General features: G+C 43.2%; 1 protein-coding gene across 3 annotated transcripts in view; it reads right to left on the reverse strand.

Annotated features, from left to right (window-relative positions):
* Positions 1 to 21,801, reverse strand: part of UBE3C (ubiquitin protein ligase E3C) — a 168,632-nt gene that overhangs the window by 65,901 nt on the left and 80,930 nt on the right. For 2 of the 3 annotated variants that reach the window (XM_073334552.1, XM_073334554.1), the window contains exons 14-17: positions 20,824 to 20,928; positions 18,982 to 19,069; positions 3,210 to 3,341; positions 2,139 to 2,236 (exon numbers count right to left, since the gene is read on the reverse strand). In XM_073334552.1, coding sequence (XP_073190653.1) covers positions 2,139 to 2,236; positions 3,210 to 3,341; positions 18,982 to 19,069; positions 20,824 to 20,928 — 423 coding nt within the window. The remainder of the gene's footprint in view (positions 1 to 2,138; positions 2,237 to 3,209; positions 3,342 to 18,981; positions 19,070 to 20,823; positions 20,929 to 21,801) is intronic. The other variant, XM_073334553.1, reaches the window with a different exon arrangement.

Genomic DNA, 21,801 nt, shown 5'->3' on the forward strand with positions numbered 1-21,801 from the left:
GTGATGGAGCAGTCTGTTTTGACAAGAGCCTGCAGTCCTGGATAGTGCTGGGCCAGAGGGTCAGTTCCAGTAAGTGTTTACCTCAGGAAAGTCAACGTCAGCCTCAACAAAGAGGGCTGCACAGAGGTCTCTTTACAGTAGGTCTCAGCAAACAGGCGCACCTTGAAACTCCTGAAGGAGCACTAGGATGGTCTGGCTAATGGCTCAAAGAAACCTAGTGAGCCTGCAGTCTTAGTTGTCTGTCCTTCCTCAACCAAGGAGTAAAGGCATGGCAAATTGGGTACTGGCAGACTCGGTGAGCCTTTCCCAGGAACACTAGGCACCAAACATGTGCATTTGTCTCTGGAAAGATTGCCAAGCAGGATGCACAACTTTTGAATCGGTCTGGACCCAACATAACCTCGGGATAAACCAAGGCAAGTAGCCTCCACTACCCTAACTATACCATGCATAACTCTAACTAATTAATTATAGAAGAGAGATTAGGCTAATTAGCTCACAGACACAAGAAGTAGTTCCATTTCGCTTTCAGCAGCGTTAGAGAAGAAACTGGTAGTATTAGATAGGAGTAATACTCCCTTATATGGACAGAGCTGATCATCTAAATGAGAGAGCATTCTGGCACCCTTAGGAGACGTGGCTTTGTTACACAGTCACACAGCACAACACTAAAGGAGCTAATCCCATAAGTGGAAATGCACAGAGGCCCCTGAAGAACATCAAACAAACTGGGACTGAATTACTAAAGTCCTAGCTGTACAGATTGTATTATGTTATGATGAAATACTGAAAGCCACTGAACAATAATCTCCAGGTATATAATCAGACTAGGATGTTGAATGGTTTGGAAAAAATAGCTATCACATCACCATGCTATATGAATATGTTTTAAATAAATTTTTATTCTTTACTGTTTCCAATATCTGATACAAGCCTAAAAATACACATTATTTTTCTACCAAATTTGTCATTGTCCTTTCAGTAAACATTGATTTATTTCCCCCATGAAACTATTTTTCATTTTCTTGATGGTGCTGGTGCACGATGATTCCAACACAATTCTGGGAATAGTCGGTTAATTAACTTATGCTGTAGAGCCAACAGAAGCAGCTCAGAAATTGTTTCTAGGGGTAACATCACAATAGTAGCATTAAAACAAAATCTTGTGGGATTTGAAAAAACTTGGCCCTCAAAATTACATACTTAAGATCCAGAATGCATTCAAAACCAAATTATAAACAATATATGGAATTGAAAGTCACATTTTTCCTATACAGTAATTAAGTGTTCCTTTAAGTTCAACGATCATTGAATGCAGAAACTTAACTTCTGGGCATTATTTCCACAAAATGACTCTCACTTATATTGTACTGGCTTAATGAATACACTGTATCTGAGAATCTAGGATCTTGCAATAAGATCCAGGTAGATGTACTGTGCATCTACTTGGAGCTCCACTAACTGCAATGGGGTTTCATAGATATTAAGGGCAGAAGGGACCATTATGATCATCTAGTCTGACCTCCTGCACAATGCAGGCCACAGAATCTTACCCATCCACTCCTCCGAAAAACCTCTTACCTGTGTCTGAGCTACTGAAGTCCTCAAATCGTGGTTTTAAGACTTCAAGGAGCAGAGAATCCTCCAGCAAGTGACCCATGCTCCATACTACAGAGGAAGGCGAAAAACCTCCAGGGCCTCTTCCAATCTGCCCTGGAGGAAAATTTCTTCCTGACCCCAAATATGGCGATCAGCTACACCCTGAGCATAGGGTTCAGTGTTGGTGTAGAGGTCCACCCACGTAGATCCAATTGCAGAATCTAGGCCTATGCTTGCTTATTATACAGCGTTACCACTTCTCAAGTGATGTTAACATAGTCTACCCTTCTAAGTAAGGAAAAACTATTCTAAAACATTGTAAAAAGGGAAAATAAATTGCAAGAAGACATAACAGTAAATCTTGCCCAGCATCTTCTGCATTGTAGTGGCCATGCAAATACTAGGGACAAACAGGAACATCATGGCCTGATTCTCCACTGGATAGGATGATCTGAGGCCTGATACCCCACATAGTTGAACCCACTGTATTACGTTTACTGTAAAATCCTCAAAATACACAAATTAAAAAAATTAAATACCTTTACTCTTTCCTCAAAAGGAACTACAAAAGGTAGCTCCGTCAGAATTGCAAGTTGTCGTTCTTCAGACACAGAAAGAGGTGCTGGCTCCAAACCCACTTAAAAATATGAACAAAGAGTTTATCAATTTTGGTAAAAAACTGCTTTTCTAATAGTGTTTATCTTGTAAAAATCAATTCATAAGTTGCATTCAATCAAAAAACTACACACATGAAGACAACTGGTTTAGTGCAAGCGAAGTAGCCAGCTTCTTATGAGCTGAGCCTTACCTTCCTAAAATATTACAGTTTCTACCGGTAAAGTGAAAATTGAGCAATTAAAACTTACTGCAGAGAAGATATATATAGAAATGATATGCTATTGTGTTTTTTAATCTCCTTTAGAAAAATCATGTTATTTTCTGCTTTCTTAAATGTTGTTTAATACAATAGAAAAATAAAATTTTAAATATTAGAAACTTATCAGCTAATTAAGGGAAGGTTGTAATTATTATTTGCATTAAGGCAGCGCCCAAAGGCCCTATCACACTGATCACAGGGCTCTATTTCCCACAATAATTTGGTATACTTAGCTTTCAACCATGGACTCTGTTTTTGTCCAGCACACCAATTTTGGCGTGACATTCTAGTGCCTCAGCCAAAACCCAACTAAGTCAACTAATTTATTTCAATAAACTTGGAAAGTGCAAAAAAAGACATTTGTCCTGTGATCAAATTAAATTTTAGTCCCTATGGAAAGTTGAAGGGAACAGCAGAAAGCTACATTAGCTGCTTGAGTGAGCAGCAAGGAGAAAATAGCCAAAGAGCATAAGGAGTTAAAGGAAAAGGCTCCCACTCCAAGATAGTCTCAAACCATGGTGCAACTCTTTTGGAACATTCTAGATGTATCCAATAAGGAGGTATTTAAGAAATAGTTCCTATTTGGGTTTTGGATACTTAAAGTATATCATCTTAATCTAATTTAATAGCAAGAAAATTAAGTTAGCTGGGCACATGCCTCATATTACAGCAAACAAATTCAAGTGCCGCATGAGACAGGAAGCCAGCACAAGATGCTACGGGCTTTATTTACCTCCTTGATGGTGTAGAGGGAGGTTCATCAAGCTACAGACTGAATACCAGATAATAAAGCCCCAGAGATTTTCACTTTCTTGCTTATCATCAGAACCAGAAAAAAGCTGCTTCACAGGCAAGGCCAGGCTGTCTGCAGACAAGGTAGGGGCGGGGGGAAAGCTGAAGTTAATAGTACATGTAACTAATGGGGCCAAGGAGATTACACTGGCAGTTGCAATCCTTCCTTTGGCATCTGCTTATGGGGTGGTGATGCTTGGCTGCCCTTCTGCAGCTGGGCACCACATCAATGATCATTATCAAAGGGTGCTGTACTTTAAATTCCCCAAATAATTTCTAAGCAGTTATTTTAGGTACTGATTTAGTGTGACATGACCCCACATATTCATATACTTGATGAATATTCGCTTTTGGCAAGTCTCAGCATTGCAAGCCCTTGGAATTTTTGATAAAATGCTTCCTTGAGGTTACTTAGTTTCTTAGTAAACATTTTTAATTAAAGTCATTGTATGCTGCCTCTTAAGCTAAGGGTTAAAAGCATTTTAAACAGAAAGTGCATGTACAGCAAAGGTAAACCACTACCCAACTTCGACAGTTCAATTATTCTGGTCAATTAGTCAATTTTATCTGCATTTCTCCATCAAGGTTTCCATCTTTAAAAAGAAATATTGGATGGAGTCATCAATACACAGTGCATTTATAACCCAAGAGTCTGCCATTTAAGTAAATGAAAAAGCACAAATAAACACTACCATACGTGATTCAGCAGTACTTTCACACTAATTGACTTAATCCCATATGGAGTCAAGTGGGATTAAACAGATCATACATATATTGTTCTATGCTTGTTTTCACACAGTCACGCTGATCCTACCTTTCTTCTTGTCAGTGAATTTTGTGGTCATGAAGGGTGCCAGACTGACAACCCGGGAGGCTGCAGCACTTTATTTAGCTAAAAACGGACGACAGCACAGGCAACTGCAGCATGGGTTTCCTCACACAAATGTGCTTTATCCTGGACCTGGACAGGTCACTTGCAAAGGGGAGGGGGTAGTCCACATCATCCTGATATTCAGTCTGTCTCAAACAGGCAGCTATAAATTCTCTCGGCAATGTGGACGAATGTGGTGGTGGTGGATGGAGGGTCACAAACAAAGTTACCAATGGCATCGTAAACACTGTATAAAACTAGCAACAACGACTCATAGTACAATATTGTCTTGGTCATTTCTATCAGAGCTTAGCCTAAGTTTTGCATTTTGTATTTTCTGATAGTTATTTAGTGGAGTTAAGATGCGAAAGCATATTAATTGTGTCTTGAAACTCTGTTTTGCTGAAAGCAATATTGACGCTTCTGGTCACAAGTGCTTTGGAAAAAAACTGACTCAGACCAAGCTGGAGCTTCTGGAACAGGATGTGCCAGTTTACAGACCTGAACTTCCTGTACTGAGAGTTGACTCCCAGGAGACAGTGCTTGCTTTGGCACAAAAAGCGCTCTAACTGTGCTGAAAGAACCACTACCTTCTGGCAGAGAATGAGAGCAATGCTTCTAACGCAATACTGTCGGCTTTAATGTCAGACTTACTCCTTCCGTCTACACACACATTACACTGACCCAGGGTCCCAAGACGCTCTAGGGCTGCAGGGCCTGAGCTCGGGTCAAACCTTGACCCAGGGTTTCAGCATTATTGCTTTGCAGCGTAGACTGAGCCCCTCACGACTTGGATCCTGGGAGTCCTCCAAAAAGCATCCTATAATCCCATGGGCCAACTTCTTTTTTCCTCTCTATCCCAAGCATCTTGAATCTACTCTGCTGAAAACAGAACCACCCTCCTTGGTGTACTGCTGCAGCTCAGTGAGTCAGCACTTAACACTTCCATTTTCTTCTGATAACCAAACATACCATCAGAGAGTCCTCTGTGTTTGTAATGGAGACTGACCATAAGAAGCCTTTTGGAAAGTGGGCATGGGAACACAGCCTGATTTTGGTAAATCTGTGGTGCAAAGCCAGCAAAGCTGTGGAGTTTAGAAAGACTACCAGGAATGACCACACATACTAGCACATAACAAAAAAACTGGCAGCTGCCTAGTGTAGGGAACAGATTAAGGAGCTCTAGAACAAGTACCAGAAAACCAGAGACCAAAACCGCACCTCAGGCAACTTGCTAAAACCATGCCCATTTAATGAGGAGTTTGCACCAAGCACAGAGCCAACGGTGGTGCATGATGACCGGGATGGTACCCTGCTGGCCCCTAAATCCAACATGGAGACTGATGGGAGCCAGCAGCAGGCACCAATTGGGGACCATGAAGTCACTCTGTTGCTGAAACTGGTCCCAGAGCAGGCTTTGGAACATGAGCAGCAGCAGCACATTCTGGGTCCACGCTTGGAGGAGCGGTTTGATGCACCCCTTGAGGAACAGTCTGCTGCTGGGCCTGCAACAGACCAGAATGGACAGAAGGCACCCCTGAGCCCGGTAAGTTTCTGACTCCATTTTAATGTTTATTAATGCAGTAATGGGAGGGATTTCTGTTCTACGAACCAATAAGTTATGAGAAGCCTCAGTTAGCAGCATGCGTCAGCTAATGGCAGACTGTATATCAGTACCTTGGGGGTCCCCCTTCTCTCCCAGACGCAGTTCAAAATGGCGACCAGGAAATGCAAAGAGTAAACACCTTTAAAGTGAACTTTTACTGGAAAGACACAGATCTTTGCTAAGGCCGTTCCTGTTTCTTAAAAATAACTTAACATTGCCATGTGTACAAGTATGTCACTCTGTAAACATTCAGCAGTCTAACAAGCTGCCTTGAAACAATGAACTGTATGGGGGTGGGGTGTGTAGAAATGTGTTCCATTCCCAAATCTAGTCCATTTCAGTTAGAGGTAGTCCATGAAGTCCACAGGGACAAAATCATTTGTCCCAAATAAAACTGTGGTTTGAAATTTTGTCCAGAAATGTGCTGGGGTGGCAGGATGGCGGGGAGGAGGAAGGCTGTAGAGTTCTGCCTGTTTGCATGCTGTCATAGCAGGCTAAGCCATTTGGAAGCTAACACAGCATCCTGTTCATTCCCTCATGAATTCTGAGCCAATCCTGGGTACTGATGGCTGCAAACTTCTCCTGTAGCAGGAACTCCAGATAGGTAGTCATGTTTTGGGGAATGGTGCATTTTCCAAGGCCACCTCGGTAGCTGACCAGCCCACTCCACTCACAGATATGCTGTTCAGTCACTATATATTTGAATACTTCTGTTACATAAACTGCAAGTTTCGCACTAGCAGCTTGGAGTAACATCTCCCTTTGCCAGTTGGGCACCACAATAACTGTTATGTCCTCCAAAATGCGAAAGGCCTGAAATGATAGAAAAAGCTTTTGTAGCAAAGCCACTGATGGCAGCATTCCCTCCCCAATCCAAGTAGTTTTTCAATTTTCTAAAATCAAAAAAGCAGCTTTGCATTTTTAACTTATGCCTGAAATTCTTTTGCTGGCATTAACCAAGCTGTGTCCAGGGAGCTTTTGTGGTCTGAAGCATCCCTCTCACAATATATTGAAGTTCAGTTTGTAAAAATATCATTTTATGTCCTTGAAATTCCACAAGGCTTTTTCCTGTGCTCCTGCAAGTGAGCTATTTGAGACAATAACCCTCTTCTTCTTGTCCTGTTCCAGGCCCCTTGACCTCTACTGGCTGCAGTACCTCCACATTCATGGACTGTTCAAAAAAAAAAAAACCCCAAAACCACTGGTTACTAACCTTCTGTAACTGTTGTTCTTCAAGATTTGTTGTATGTGTCCATTCCAATGAAGGTGTGTGTGTGCCCCAAGCACAGTCACTGGAAATTATTCCCTCAATGGTATCCGTCAGTTCGGCTCTGGAGCCCTCTGGTGCTGCACACTCATAGTGCCAGTATAAAGGGACCGGTCGACCCCAGGCACCCTCAGTTCCTTCTTTCTGGCCAACTCCAATAGGCGGGGTAGGAGGGCAGTTCTTGAACATGGACATGTGCAACATCTCAGAGAACAACAGTTAAAGGTTAGTAACCATTTTTTCTTCTTTGAGTGATTGCACATGTCCATTCCAATGTAAGTGACTCTCAAGTTGCTGAATAGGTGGTGGGCTCAGAGTTCACAGACATGCTGACTGCAACACAGCTCAACCAAATCTGACATCATCCTTGGCCTGTTGGGTGATGCATAACGAGAAGAGAATGTATGCACTGCAGCTTTGCAAATGTCCTGAATAGGAACCTGTGCCAGAAATGACAGATTTCAGAGTAGCAGAGTAGCAGCCGTGTTAGTCAAAAAGCTTATGCTCAAATAAATTTGTTAGTCTCTAAGGTGCCACAAGTACTCCTTTTCTTTTTGTGCCAGAAATGCTGCTGAGAATGCCTGTGCCCCTGTGGAGTGAGCAGTTAGGATAGGTGGGAGTGGAACACCCACTAGTTCGTAACATGTGTGGATACATGATATGATCCAAGAGGAAATTCTCTGAGCAGACACGGGAAGACCTTTCATCCTGTCTGCTAACGCTTCAAATAGCTGGGTGGACTTCGGGAACAGTTTGTTCCTTTTTATGTAGAATGCTAGCACACATCTAACAGCCAATAAGTGAAGCTTCTGCTCTTTCCTGTTTGCATGCAGCTGAGGACAGAAAACTGACAAGAAGATAGTTTGACTATCAAGTTGCAGTGGGGGAGGTTTACATTGGATATTAGGAAAAACTTTTTCACTAAGAGGGTGGTGAAACACTGGAATGCGTTACCTAGGGAGGTGGTAGAATCTCCTTCCTTAGAGGTTTTTAAGGTCAGGCTTGACAAAGCCCTGGCTGGGATGATTTAACTGGGAATTGGTCCTGCTTTGAGCAGGGGGTTGGACTAGATGACCTTCTGGGGTCCCTTCCAACCCTGATATTCTATGATTCTATGACTGCTATGGAACTGGGAAACCACTTTTGGGAGAAATGTGGGGTGCGGATGCAACAGCACCTTATCTTTAAAGAAATCTGTGTATGGCAGTTCCGAAGTGAGGGCACGGATCTCTGAAACCCTCCTAGAAGAAATGCTGGCCACTAAGAAGACCACTTTCCAGGAGAGGTGGAACATGACACTAGCAGCTCTAATGGTGAGCCCATAAGCTTTGATAAGACCAGACAGATCCCAAGGAGGGACGGGCTCTCATACTTGGGGGTACATCCTCTCTAGGCCCTTAAAGAAACACGGACATCTTGTGAGATTATCAACCTGAGGGGGGGAAGCCGGTATCACTGCAAGGTGAACCTTGATCAACAAGATAGCCAAACTCCGCTGTTTCAGGTGTAGTAGGTAGTCCAGAATGATCTGCAGCAATGACCTTGTCGGCAAGACCTCTATCTGGTCATCCCAGCGAGCGAACCACTTCCACTTAGTGAGGTTAAGTGGCCCTGTTAGAGGGTTTCCTATTACCTAACAGGATCTGTCACACCTGCTTCAAACAGGCTTGCTCTCCCAGATTCAGCCATGGAGCTTCCAGGCCATCAGGTGGAGAAGCCAAGGTTTGGGTGAAGCAGATGACTGTGGTCCAGAGAAATTAGGTCTGAGTGCAGAGGGGTCTGGGTGTCGCCACAGAGAGGTCGAGCAGGGTGGCGAACCAATGCTGGGGGAGGGCCATGCCAAGGCTATCAGGATGACCTGCACTCAATCTTATTTGATCTGTAGCAGGACCTTGTGTATGAGTGAAATAGGAGGGAATGCATAGTATAGGTGACCCTTCCATGGAAGTAGGAAGATGTCCATTAGCAACCCCAGCTGTGGTCCTGCAGGGAGCAGAGCTGATGACACTTCCTGTCACGAACAGGTCTACCTGGGGAGACCCCCACTTCTGGAAAATGTTCTTCACTAAATCCGGTCGAAGAGACTACTCGTGGTGATCAGAGAAAGACCTGCTGAGGCAATCCACCAGCCCAATCTGCGCTCTTGGCAGGAAGGAGGCCTTGAGATGAATTGAATAAGCTATGCAAAATTCCTACAGCCAAACTGCCTATTGACATGGGGATGGAGGGGAGGGGGACAACGAGCTCCTCCCTGTTTGCTGATATAGAACATGGCCACTGTGTTGTCTGTGAGAAACAAGACAGTCTTGCCCACAAGATGAGGTAGGAATGCCCATCGTACCAGACGGACTGCCCTGAGCTTCCTGATGTCGATGTGCAGAGAGAGTTCTTCATGAGACTAAAGGTCTCGGGTCCTCAAGGGCTCCAGGTGAACTCCCCAGCCTAGCACCAATACGTCAGAGACCAGGGAAATCGATGGTTGGAGCCAAGAAAATGGGACACCTGCGCAAACCACCAGCAGATCTAGCCACCAGTCAATAGAGGTGACAACCAGGGGAGGAACCATGACAACTGAGTTCAGATGTTGGCAGTTTGGAGTGTATACTGAGGCCAGCCACGTCTAGAGAGGCCTGAGGTGTAGTCTTGCATGCTGGACCACATAAATACATGAGGCCATGTGGCCCTGCAGCCTTAGGCAAGATTTTACTGTGGCAACCGGGTGCCCCTGGAGGGCTGTGATTGCCTGGAAATGACCTTCTGGGAGGAAGGCCCTGGCCTGGGAAGAGATGAACACTTCTCTGATAAACTCTATCCTCTGCATTGGGATGAAGATGGACTTTTCAACATTATTAGCAGGTCTAAGGTTTGGAAAGACGACCGAATAAGGAGAATGCTGGACTCCACCTGAGCTCTGGACCGAGCTCTGACCAGCAAGTCGCCCAGATATGGGTAAATTTTCACCCCTTGCCTCCTCAGGAAGGCCACCCCTACCACCATGCATTTCATAAATACTTGTATGGCTGCCGACAGGCCGAACGAGAGGACTGCAAATTGGTAGTGTATGTGGTCCACAACAAATGTGAGGAACCTCCAGTGTCCTCAGAAGATTGTGATATGAAAGTAAGCATCTCTTAAGGACGGTGTATGAGGGCGGCATACCAGTCCCACTAGATCCAGGGAGGGAATGATGGAAGCCAATGAGACCATGCAGAACTTTAGCTTTTTGAGGTAGCTGTTGAGCTGGTGCAGGTATAGAATAGGTCTAAGACCACCCTTGACTTTTGAGATTAGGAAATAATGGGAGTAGAACCCCTAGTCCCATAGGTTTTGTGGAGCCTCTTCTATGGTGCCCACCCTTTAGGAGGCACTGAACTCCCTGGTCTAGCAGTTGTTCATGAGGCTCTTGCTATAGATTTCCCCACTTCTACAGATGAGGAGAATTCCAGTCTGGCCTCTTGCGGGAGTAAGTCCTTAAACTCTGACATGGAGTCCCACATGTTGAAATCAGATCTGCTCAGGAGCGCCTGCTGGTTAGCGATCTTGAGCTGCACCCCCCACAGTTGAGTAGACCTTTCTACCAAAAAGGTCCAGCTTTTTTGAGTTCTTTGCTTTGAAAGTTGCCCCTTGCAAACTCTGTCGTTCCCATTCATTGGCCACCGCAACAAGCAGGGATCCCGGGTAGGGGAGGATGCATATACAAGAACTCATACCCATGAGCTACTACAAAGTACTTTGTTTCAGTCCTCATGGCTGTGGCGGGAAAGAAGCGGCGATTGCCTTTTTATTGGGTCCATAATGGCCTCCTTGAGAGATAATGCAACTCTTGACCGGCCCATTGTGGTCAGGATGTTGACCAAAGTATGGGAGGAGTCCTCTACCACCTCCACCTGTATGCCCAAATTTTCAGATACTCTTTTAAACGGCTCCTGGTGCATCTTAAGACATCATCAGAAAGCGATGCGCCCATCCCCAACACAGCTTCATCAGAAGAGGAGAAGGAGGAGGCCAGCATCAGCTGAAGGCGCTCCTCATCTTCCACACTGGATGGGTCCTGGGGTACCAGCTCCTGGTACTTGGCACCAGACTCTGTACCAGAGTTTGGATCAGGGACTGCCATTGAGTAGGAATGCCTTGACTGGTGTCTCTGAATGGAGAGAAAACGGTCCATGAGTTCCAAAATGGCCACTGCATAGGCACCAGCCAGGGAGCCAAGTACTCAAAGGCAACACCTGGCTTGGGTCCACCACTGGGTAGGGCCGATAGGAGGTGTGCTGGGGTGACTTCTGGCACAGGAGGAATACATCTAACTCCAATGACGAGGAATCTCTACCCTGCGACCACACCAAAGTGGATCCCACTGGTGCTGGCTATCAGTGCCAAGGAGGGGAGGACCAGGACAGGGCCATCATGGCCGGCTTCCCTTTAAATGGCACCGTGGGTCTTGGTACTGAACAGTAACTGATGGCCACATGCTCCCTTCTGTCCGCTGGCACCGACCCTTGTACCGCTGGTCAGGGCAGCACCAATAGTAAGAAAAGGTCCCTGGCTGCAGTGAAAGCCTCCGGTGTGGATAGCATTGCAATAGTGCTGGCACCATGCTGACCTCCAGTGCTGACAGATTGTCTGGTACTGGACTTAACAGTGCCTGCGTCAGGGCCAGAGTCAATGGCACTGACTGTTGGGACGCCAGAACCAGGGAGTGGCCTGACCTAGGTCGCACTCTGCATTGGTCTCCATGCCTAGCTGTCCTTGGGGTTGGGGAACATCCCCTCTTGCTCAGCATCAGCAACAGCAAATGGTGCCGAGACTCCTGGAGGGTGGCAGGAGTGCTCCCCACAGATGCCTCAGTGCCAAGTCCAACCTGCACGGCTCCGAGGAAAGTCACGGCAGTGCCTCCATCAACAAGGACTTCAGCCTAGCTTCCCAGTACTTTTTGGTATGGGGTTTGATATCTCTGCAAATTTTGCAGCAATCCCCTAGGTGAGCTTTCCCCAAATACTTCAGGCAACAGGAGTGCGGGTTACTCAGGGGCTTAGCCTTGTTGCAACAAGGCTTGGAGCCTGGCGACCGAGGCATGGCTCAGTACTGGGAGCAGAGGAAACTCCGCTAATCTGAAGAGAATAACTAACAGCTAACAACTAACAAAATAGGAATGACAAACTCTGAAAATTCTATATAAACAGCAATACAGTCCACAGAGAACTTGCAAGAGCAAGAGGAAGTTCCAGAGACAGTCACAAGCAGTAAGAAGGAACTGAGGGGAGGTGGGGTCAGCTGGCCCCTTTATACCAGTGCTATGAGCGTGCGGCACCAGGAGGCACCAGAGCCGACCAACGGACACCACTGAAGGAAAAGTTTCCGGCAACTGTGCTTGGGGTGTGCACATACCTACATTGGAATGGCCATGTGCAATGACTCAAAGAAGAAGGAACATTTGGTGACGATCCTATGGTTGAAGTGCTAGACAGGGCCAACAAGCAGGGCCAGTACCAAAGACAGAGGGATTTGTGGTTAGAGGAAAGGCCTGCCGAGAGGCAAGAGAAAAGGCTCAGGCTGGCTGCAGGACAGAGGACTGAGTTTTAGCATGGGATCAAGTGCCTGCTTCATAGATCCTGGAACAGGAATGGCAGCTAAGATAGGACAGAGCTCAGCAGAAAAAGCTGTCTGAGTGACTCACTTCACTAACGACTGCAAGAGCAGCAGCTCCTGCTGCATCACACACACCACAATCTAAGTCCTGGTGTGGTACCCGTGCTATGGTCTAGAAGCAGCTGGGAAGCCTCAATGGCGGGGTGGTCCAGGCAATCAGGCCCCATGAGTAGCTGGGCCGGGCAACCTTGCCCATGCAGCCCTCCATATTGACCCCCTTCCATTGTGGATGCCTCCAACTCCCTCCCACAGTTCCGCATGCACAGCAAAGGGGGAAAGAAGGAAAAGGAGAACAGGTGGCCAGAGGACATGACACAGTAGGGGGTTTGTGTCTTGTACTTGGTTTCACTGTTCACACTTCAGAGTGGTAGCCGTATTAGTCTGTATCAGCAAAAAGAACGAGGAGTACTTGTGGCACCTTAGAGACTAACCAATTTATTTGAGCATAAGCTTTCATAGGCTAAAACCCACTTCATCGGATGCATGCAGTGGAAAATACAGAAGGAAGATATATATACATACACATACACATACACACACACACACACACAGAGAACATGAAAAAATGGGTGTTGCCATACCAACTATAACTAGGGTAATCAGTTAAGGTGAGCTATTATCAGCAGGAGAAAATAAACCTTTTGTAGTGATAATCAGGATGGCCCACTTCCAACAGTTGACAAGAAGGTGTGAGTAACAGCAAGGGGAAAAAATAAGCATAGGGAAATAGTTTTACTTTGTGTAATGACCCATCCACTCCCAGTCTTTATTCAAGCCTAATTTAATGGTGTCCAGTTTGCAAATTAATTCCAATTCAGCAGTTTCTGCCATCATGTGCCAGCAATGCCCCTCTGCCATGTACACTGGCCAAACTGGACAGACTCTACGTAAAAGAATAAATGAACACAAATCAGATGTCAAGAATTATAACATTCAAAAACCAGTCAGAGAACACTTCAATCTCCCTGGTCACTCGATTACAGACCTAAAAGTCGCAATACTACAACAACAAAACTTCAAAAACAGACTCCATTGAGAAACTGCTGAATTGGAATTAATTTGCAAACTGGACACCATTAAATTAGGCTTGAATAAAGACTGGGAGTGGATGGGTCATTACACAAAATAAAACTATTTCCCCATTCTTATTTTTCCCCCTGCTGTTACTCACACCTTCTTGTCAACTGTTGGATATGGGCCATCCTGATTATCACCACAAAAGGTATTTTTTCTCCTGCTGATAATAGCTCACCTTAACTGATTACTCTCATTATAGTTGGTATGGCAACACCCATTTTTTCATGTTCTCTGTGTGTGTGTATATACATATATCTATCTATCTATATCTTCCTACTGTATTTTCCACTGCATGCATCCAATGAAGTGGGTTTTAGCCCAAGAAAGCTTATACTCAAATAAATTTGTTAGTCTCTAAGGTGCCACAAGTACTCCTCATTCTTTTTACTGTTCACACTTGTTCATGTACTTTGTTTTTATGTTTTTTTCCTGTCAGATTCTGTTGTTACTGATGTTTTGGTGTGGTATTGAAAGCTGGCCTCCCCGGAAATGGGTGAAGGTTGTACTTTTCTAATACATGTTTATAAATAAAGTTTATTTCATCAAGATGGTTTACTGCTATCACTGCTTCACATCATGTAATCAAAATAATAAAGGTAAACAGATTATCATGAACAATTAGGAATGAGCATGACAATACTATCCTCAATACAGTTATCTATAGCAATTCACATTTCAATCACTCTCTTACATCATTCCATACCGTGAAGAATTCCCCTCCCCCCCATTTCATAAGTGATCATGTCATTCATTAGTACTCTCCCCACAATCAATGAGTCCCCATACTGCTGCCACAAACAAGCAAGTTCATAAAGGTACTAGTCCTTCTCTTCCATTGGGCCACGCAAGTCCATAATATGGGAGCACAAAGCACCCATGACTTCTGTTGCCTGAGTGCATCCAACTCCATTGAGGGTAGCAATTTGGTGGCCCCTCACGGTCAGAGATTCCATTCGGGGGGAAATGGTGCACTTCTGGCTTCACAAAGATTGTGAAGAGCATAGTAATGCGGACAGTACTGACGACACTGGAATCCAAATGGGTCTGTCAACATTTCCAATGGGATTTCAATCTGTCAAAAGCATTTTCAGCAACAATTCTGCACATGCTGAGAGTATAATTAAACCACCTTTTGCCAAGGGCCTCTGAAATCAGCGTAGTTTCAGAAGTCAAAGCAAAAGCAAATATGCAGCTCCCCAGAATAATGGTGGGGACAGTAACTCCGTTTATGACAATGTCATTTGGTGGGAATAGTGTCCCAGCCTGTCCATAAATGTAGACTCCTGATCAGCAAAAAACGTTGGCATCATGAACTTTCCCAGTGCAACCCACACAGGCGTTCATAAATCACACTCTGTGGTCCACAAGGGCCTTTATATGAATGTAGTAGTATCCTTTGCAGTTTATGTACTCATGTGCTCCTTGAGGAGGGTAATCTATGGGCACATGAGTCCCATCAATGGTCCCAGCTATAGTCCATAGAGCTAGCTTTGCATTTTATTTAGCAGTAATACAAGAAACCTACAGGCCTATCCTATTAGCTTAAGCAATTTGCATAAGGCTTTGAGGCTTATGAGCCGTAGCATAATTTAGTGGCTCAACAGTGGCCATTAATTCTGGGGATCTGGGAACATTGTGATTAAGGGGGAGTTTGTACAAAACAATATATGGTAACCGCAGGAACACTGAACTCATACTAGGCTTGGATGTTTTACTATAGAAACACTAGCAGATGCTAAACAATGAACTTGCCATGGCAACAAACTGACATGTATGATAAGTTGAAATCATTAATAAAAGAAGCTATAGAACGAAGACACTGCAACATTAGTAGGGTGAGGAAGTTGGATATGGACAAAGGAGGCTGGGCATTTATATGAATATTCATGGCAACCGTCAGGCCCTATAACAGGCCAGACCATCACGTAAGGGGTAGAATCTGGACCATCAAACTCATTTGGCAGGACAGGGTAGATGACAACTTGTCTTTTACCACCAGATCCCCAAGAAAGGGTGTGAGTATATGCGAGGAATGGTACAAGAGATTACCTTTAACATTATATTACTGCTATATTATTTTTATGTGGTTTAGAGCATTTGTCTCTCTATTTATTGTACTAATAAAATTGCTTAAAGCTTTGCTTTGCGCTTGGTGAGAGTGTCATCTCTGTACACTTCAGGGTTCCCAACCAGATATTGAACTTGATAACCTGAATTCTGTTGTGCCTGATTCTGGGACTAGAACTCATCAACCCCAGCTCTTTAAATTAGTATTAACTGGAAAATATTAATAGAATCAGTAACCACTTAAAGAATTAGGCAATACAGCACAGTTTGGAAACCCCATTCTCTGAAAGCCAGAAATTACTTCAGGAATATTTTATGCCCCCGACTTTGGGTCAAACCATGTGACTGATTGCCTCAGAAACCTCCGCCACCACTTTACCCAGAGTTGATTTTCCAACACCAAACCGGTTGGCAATGGACCTGTAGCAGTGTGGGGTAGCCAGCTTTCAGACGGCTACAGCAACCTGCTTCTGGCCTAGGAAGGGTGGCCTCATCCATGTGTCTTTATGCTGGAGAGTTGGGGTTAGCTGCTCATAAAACTCCAGAAACATAGCTGTCTTCAAGTGAAAGTTCTGACCCACTGCTGGTCATCCAAAGTCTGAATGACCATGTGATCCCACCAGTCTGTGCTTGTGGCTCTGGTCCAGAAGCACCTGTCTACATATGCAAAAAGAAAAGGAGTACTTGTTGCACCTTAGAGACTAACCAATTTATTTGAGCATAAATAAATGCATCCGATGAAGTGAGCTGTAGCTCATGAAAGCTTATGCTCAAATAAATTGGTTAGTCTCTAAGGTGCCACAAGTACTCCTTTTCTTTTTGCAAATACAGACTAACTCGGCTGTTACTCTGAAACCTGTCTACATATGGGGCATCAGCAGCTATACCAAGCGTTAATGAGCAGAATCAGCCAATTCAAGTCTGCCATTCCTGGGTACTTCTTCACCTCCATCATAAACTATGTCAGGTGCCTTTGGTGGGTCATAAAATGCTGCCGAAATGTCCGCCTGTTTCTTACAGAAGCTCTGCCCATTTCCTGACACAGGAGTGAAAATGCAAGCAACAGAAGTTCTTCTAAAGGTTCCTCCTCCATGTTGCTGCCTCCGGTAGCTGGGAATGCACTAATCAAAATGACTGCTCAGCAGGCTGTGTTGGCGAGCTGTTCAAACTTCCTGTAATGTCAGGATGGACCATCAAGTTTTCCCACAGTGCACCACAAAGGGCTAGAGAGTGACCACATTTTGGTGGGGGCTAAGGAGTCTGGGATATGGTTGGTTTGACTAGGGTCTGTGTACTGCAGTGTGGATGCCAGAGCCCCAGGTTCAAGCCTGGGTTAGAAAATTCCTAATCTAGGGTTAACAATCAGTGTAGATGCTCAAGCCCTGTGTGTTCTCTAACCCAGGGTCAGCTGACTTGAGTCCCATTAACCCCACTTGGGCTTATATTACAGTGTAGACATACCCACAGAAGGCCAGGAGCAATCTGGGCCGATTGCCAAATATATCCTGATGCTGAAGTCTTCCTCTCCTTCGACTGCATGAATTCAGGAGGGGAATATCTCAAGGTCTCAATAAGGAGGTATATGAAGTTAGAAACTTTGAACAGGGTGCATGAGTCGAGGCTGTCTTGAAACCTCCTCCCTTGGTCTCTCACCTGGAAGTTCTGCCCTGTCCAGTGAGCCACAGCTCAATATCACCAAAATGAAGCATTAGTGACCCAAATGCCTGGAGCAGAATACACTTGGCAGAACCCTAGGCTTCAGTGGTGATGTTGTCTATACATGAAGCAGCCTCCTGGGCTTACTGAAGGCATGGGAAAAACTAAGTTTTTGCCAACTCAGGCAGTGCTAGCAATGAGTCCTGGCACTTGATATTCTTGGCCAACTTGAGCTTCTGCTTTGAAGGTTTATCCACTCTGAAGCACTTCAAACGTCCTTTTGTTGGATTTACAAGAGTTTCCCTGGGGGTGGGAGGCCCTCAAGGAGTTGGAGGTGCCCCCTACCTTTCTCAGGACCCAGGTTAACACCTGGAGGCATATCTGGCACTTCCTGTACAACATGGATGACTCTTGAGGCAGACAACTAAACAGAAATGACAGTCTGTATTCCACAGTGTTACGCTGAGGTCATACCTCCCTCCCACAGAATTTCCCAAACCCAGAACTGCAGAGATATGATTCTTATTCCCTCTGAGGACATTATGTGTTGTGCACCCTTTCTCCCACTTTCCCTAGCTACATGAACTTGGGAAAGAAAGAAATCCCAAGGGTCTGATAAATTCAAGCTGGCAGGAGCAGACACAAGCAGCAGCCTCAGCAGGTTCTGCAGGAGGAACTAATGGACACTCATGGTATCATTAGAGTGCTTTCCACAGTTTTTACTCTGTATATTCTCTCTTCTGTGCTGATAGGCTGAAGTGACGAGACTGCGATGCAGGGAGGAAGAAGCTAACAGCCATTCTCCACTTCTCCTGCTCTGTCCTCCTCTCGTGCCCAATCTTCCCAACTTCCCTCAAGTTTAAGGACCCTATCTTCCATTCCTTTCTCAAATATTCACTTAAGCAAAATTATATCCTAAAAGAAGTGGAGTGAAGATACACAGGTTTGAAAAGCAGCTGATTGTGCAGTGAAGTTTCTCCCTCACATTTACATATTATGGCAAATAAAGCTCATTTGTTATATTTATATATTAATGGGTAGCTTTTTAAAACATGAATTTTCCATCATAGAAAATAAGAGTACAATGAGATGCTTTTATATATTATACAATAGTCCAATTTTATATGTATTATATTTATATTATGTACACACACACACACACACCCCAAGCCTAATCATTTCTTCACCGTATCATTGATATAAGTAGGAATGGCAGCAGAAGGCTTAAGGGAAGCTGCTTCTTCCAATCAGGAAGAAATGTTACAATTATAGGTATTTTTAAAAAATATGAAACTACTCTAACTCTACATCACAGTCAGTCGCATTTTAAATAAATGAGGGTACTGAGAACAAATTACAACTTAGAGACTACATTGCTATTAGGAACCATTATGGTTAGCATGAACTATTCAACTGAATTTTGAAAACCTACATTTCCTTGGTAGAACCACCACCTATGAGAGACAAATTGAGATTGCTCTCGTTCCTAAGGCAAAAGTGTTGTAGACACAGTATCTTACCATCCAAAGTAGACTGCAGTGGTCCTATTCTTCCCATCCTTCTGACTCTCCAAACGTGTCTGGCTGATGGCACATAAAGCTGTGTAACCTAGTAAATTAATAAACCTTGTAGTTAAACATTTCCTATTAAAGATGCAAATAAATACATACTTAAATAGTACGCTGATGAGTCCAAGCAGTTGTGTTGGAAAATCTAAATTGTTATTAAAATGATATTCAGCTAAAACTAGAGTGAATGCAATGTTAAGATAGAAAAATCAAGAACTCAAAAATCAGAACGTGATGGGAGAAAGGTAAGCCTTAACTCTGCCTCATCGTGGTTATGACTTAAAGTATGGTTGTAAAACACTGGTGAAATACAATATACAGTATAATTCACACTACCAATTACTGTATATCACATACAGTAAATTACAGTACTTAACACACATTCTTCAGTTATAGTTTGTTTTTTTAAGTGTCAAATGAAAACTCATTCCTTTCAGCATTTCTGTGAAATATCCAGGCACAAGATCTTAAATAAATAAAATAAAATAAAATAAAATAAAATAAATAAAAAGCAAGCAAGCATGCATGCATGAAGACCTGGACCATTCCAGAAATTTAGATTATCTCAAACTTTGGGAAGTTTCAAATGTGTAGATCACATAAAATAAACAGAATTTTTTATTGTGCACGCGCAACACTACTAGCTGCTAAGAGTTATACAGTGAAAACTGCTGGACCAGTTTACTTCAAATTTGGCTTGTTTCTTAGATCCAAGCCTTCAACTGTTCCAGTTATGCTTGAGCAAATTTTTGACTGGTATATTAGTATTCCATCTCTAACACACATACACACACTCTTCAGAAACAACAGGCATGATTTTGCTTTAACTTTAAAGGAAATAAAGTCTCTCTCTTTTCACACAACAAACAGTCAACCTGTGGAACTCCTTGCCAGAGGATGTTGTAGAGGGCAAGACTATAACAGGATTCAAAAAAGAACAAGATAAGTTCCTGGAGTATAGGTCCATCAATGGCTATTAGCCAGGATGGGCAGGGATGGTGTACCTAGCCTCTGTTTACCAGAAGCTGGGAATGGGCAACAGGGGATGGATCACTTGATGATTGCCTGTTCTGTTCATTCCCTCTGGGGCACGTGGCACCGTCCACTGCCGGAAGAGAGGATACTGGGCTAAATGGACCTTTGGTCTGACCCAGTATGGCCATTCTTATGTTCTCTTCTAGGTTGAGAACATAAGAACATTTTTATTTCAAAAGCAAAACTTGACTGCTTCCACTACAATTCAGAGAAATCCTCTTTCAGTGAAGTAATTCTTACCATAATGTATATTCCTTATAGTGAGAAAAGGCTCACTATGACCCAAATTGTAATTTGCCCATTCTAATATATCGAGACAATTTGGGACTTGCATTCTCCTTTCACTATAAATAGAACATTACTACATCCAGGGTCACTGTAAGTAGGGTCCACTTTACAAATTGGTAATACGACTACATGTAACATCTTCTGATTAGCTGCAAGACTAACGAGAGATGTTTCAGAGAACAGCAACATATGTCTAGATTTTAAACTAAGTTAATTCCTGTGCAATATTGATGCCACACTTGAAAAGTAATTCTCATACCTCATAACAAATATCTGACTATGTATTAAAACATCATATAATTTAGTCTTGCACTAGCTGTTACTAGTGTACATACTGCAGGTCATTTCTTTCTTCCAAGAAAATCTGATTCCTTGTATTTGGAAGTTTAAATATATTTGATAAAATACAGACAAGATGGGGAAACTCAAGGTAAACATCTAAAATGTTGTGTGAAGAAACATTATTGTTACCTTATCTGCTTTAATGTTTTCTTGCTCTGACAGCCAGTGATTTGGTGGACAGAAATTTCTCCTTGTGTCTCTAGATTTCAACATTTTCACTAAATTAGTGATGACCTAGATGACAGAAACAGTTCTATTCAATATGAACTAGTCACTAAATGAAACCATGCAAAGGAAAGGCAATTCTTCAAAGCAAATTTCTAAAGAAGTCCTGTAATAGTGTGTCAGGTTAAATTATTTTTCCCCCTAAATAACACTACATTGTTCTTATTGCTAAATACTTTAGAAGACGAGATTAGCAATTGAGATCTGGCCATAAGTCACCACCAGAATTAGTTTACTGAAAAGTGGTTCCCCTTCTGCAGATCACAGAATATCTCTAACATATAAAAAAATTATATGCTAACTCAGGAAGGCTAAAAGTAATCACATCAGCACAAAATAATTTCCTTCTGTAAGATCATTTATTAAAAATAAGAGCTAATTTTAAGTATTTATACTGTGCTTATCAAGGTATCTGAGCACTTAGAATATATACAAAATGTATAAGATTTTTAAACATTTTTACATGAAGCATCATATCACCGGTCCCATATTCTAAGACTGAGTATACATTTCAGGCTGACAGCTTCAATTTTAGATTAGAAAAATTGTTTTTTTTAACAACATTCCCCATTTCTTCTTCTCCCACCCTGCCCCGCACCAAACACATTTTTCACAGACACCAGATACTAATCTAATATAAAAAAAAATCAATTATATTTAGTCTTGAAATTGTATAACTCCAATCTTCTCACCAAAGTATTTTATATATTCATACATATTTATTTAAAATTGCTTAATTTTTGTCAAAAGAGGTAAGGCCATTTCAATATCAGATGGTCCAAGAGGATAAGAGTAGAGGTAAACACAAAAATCGATATTTCAATATATTTATATAACAAAACAAGGAAGCTGGGGAAAACACTTATCCTGGGCACTAGGCAC

The sequence above is a fragment of the Lepidochelys kempii genome, chromosome 2, assembly GCF_965140265.1.
Source record: "Lepidochelys kempii isolate rLepKem1 chromosome 2, rLepKem1.hap2, whole genome shotgun sequence".
In the NCBI taxonomy this organism is placed as follows: domain Eukaryota; kingdom Metazoa; phylum Chordata; order Testudines; family Cheloniidae; genus Lepidochelys; species Lepidochelys kempii.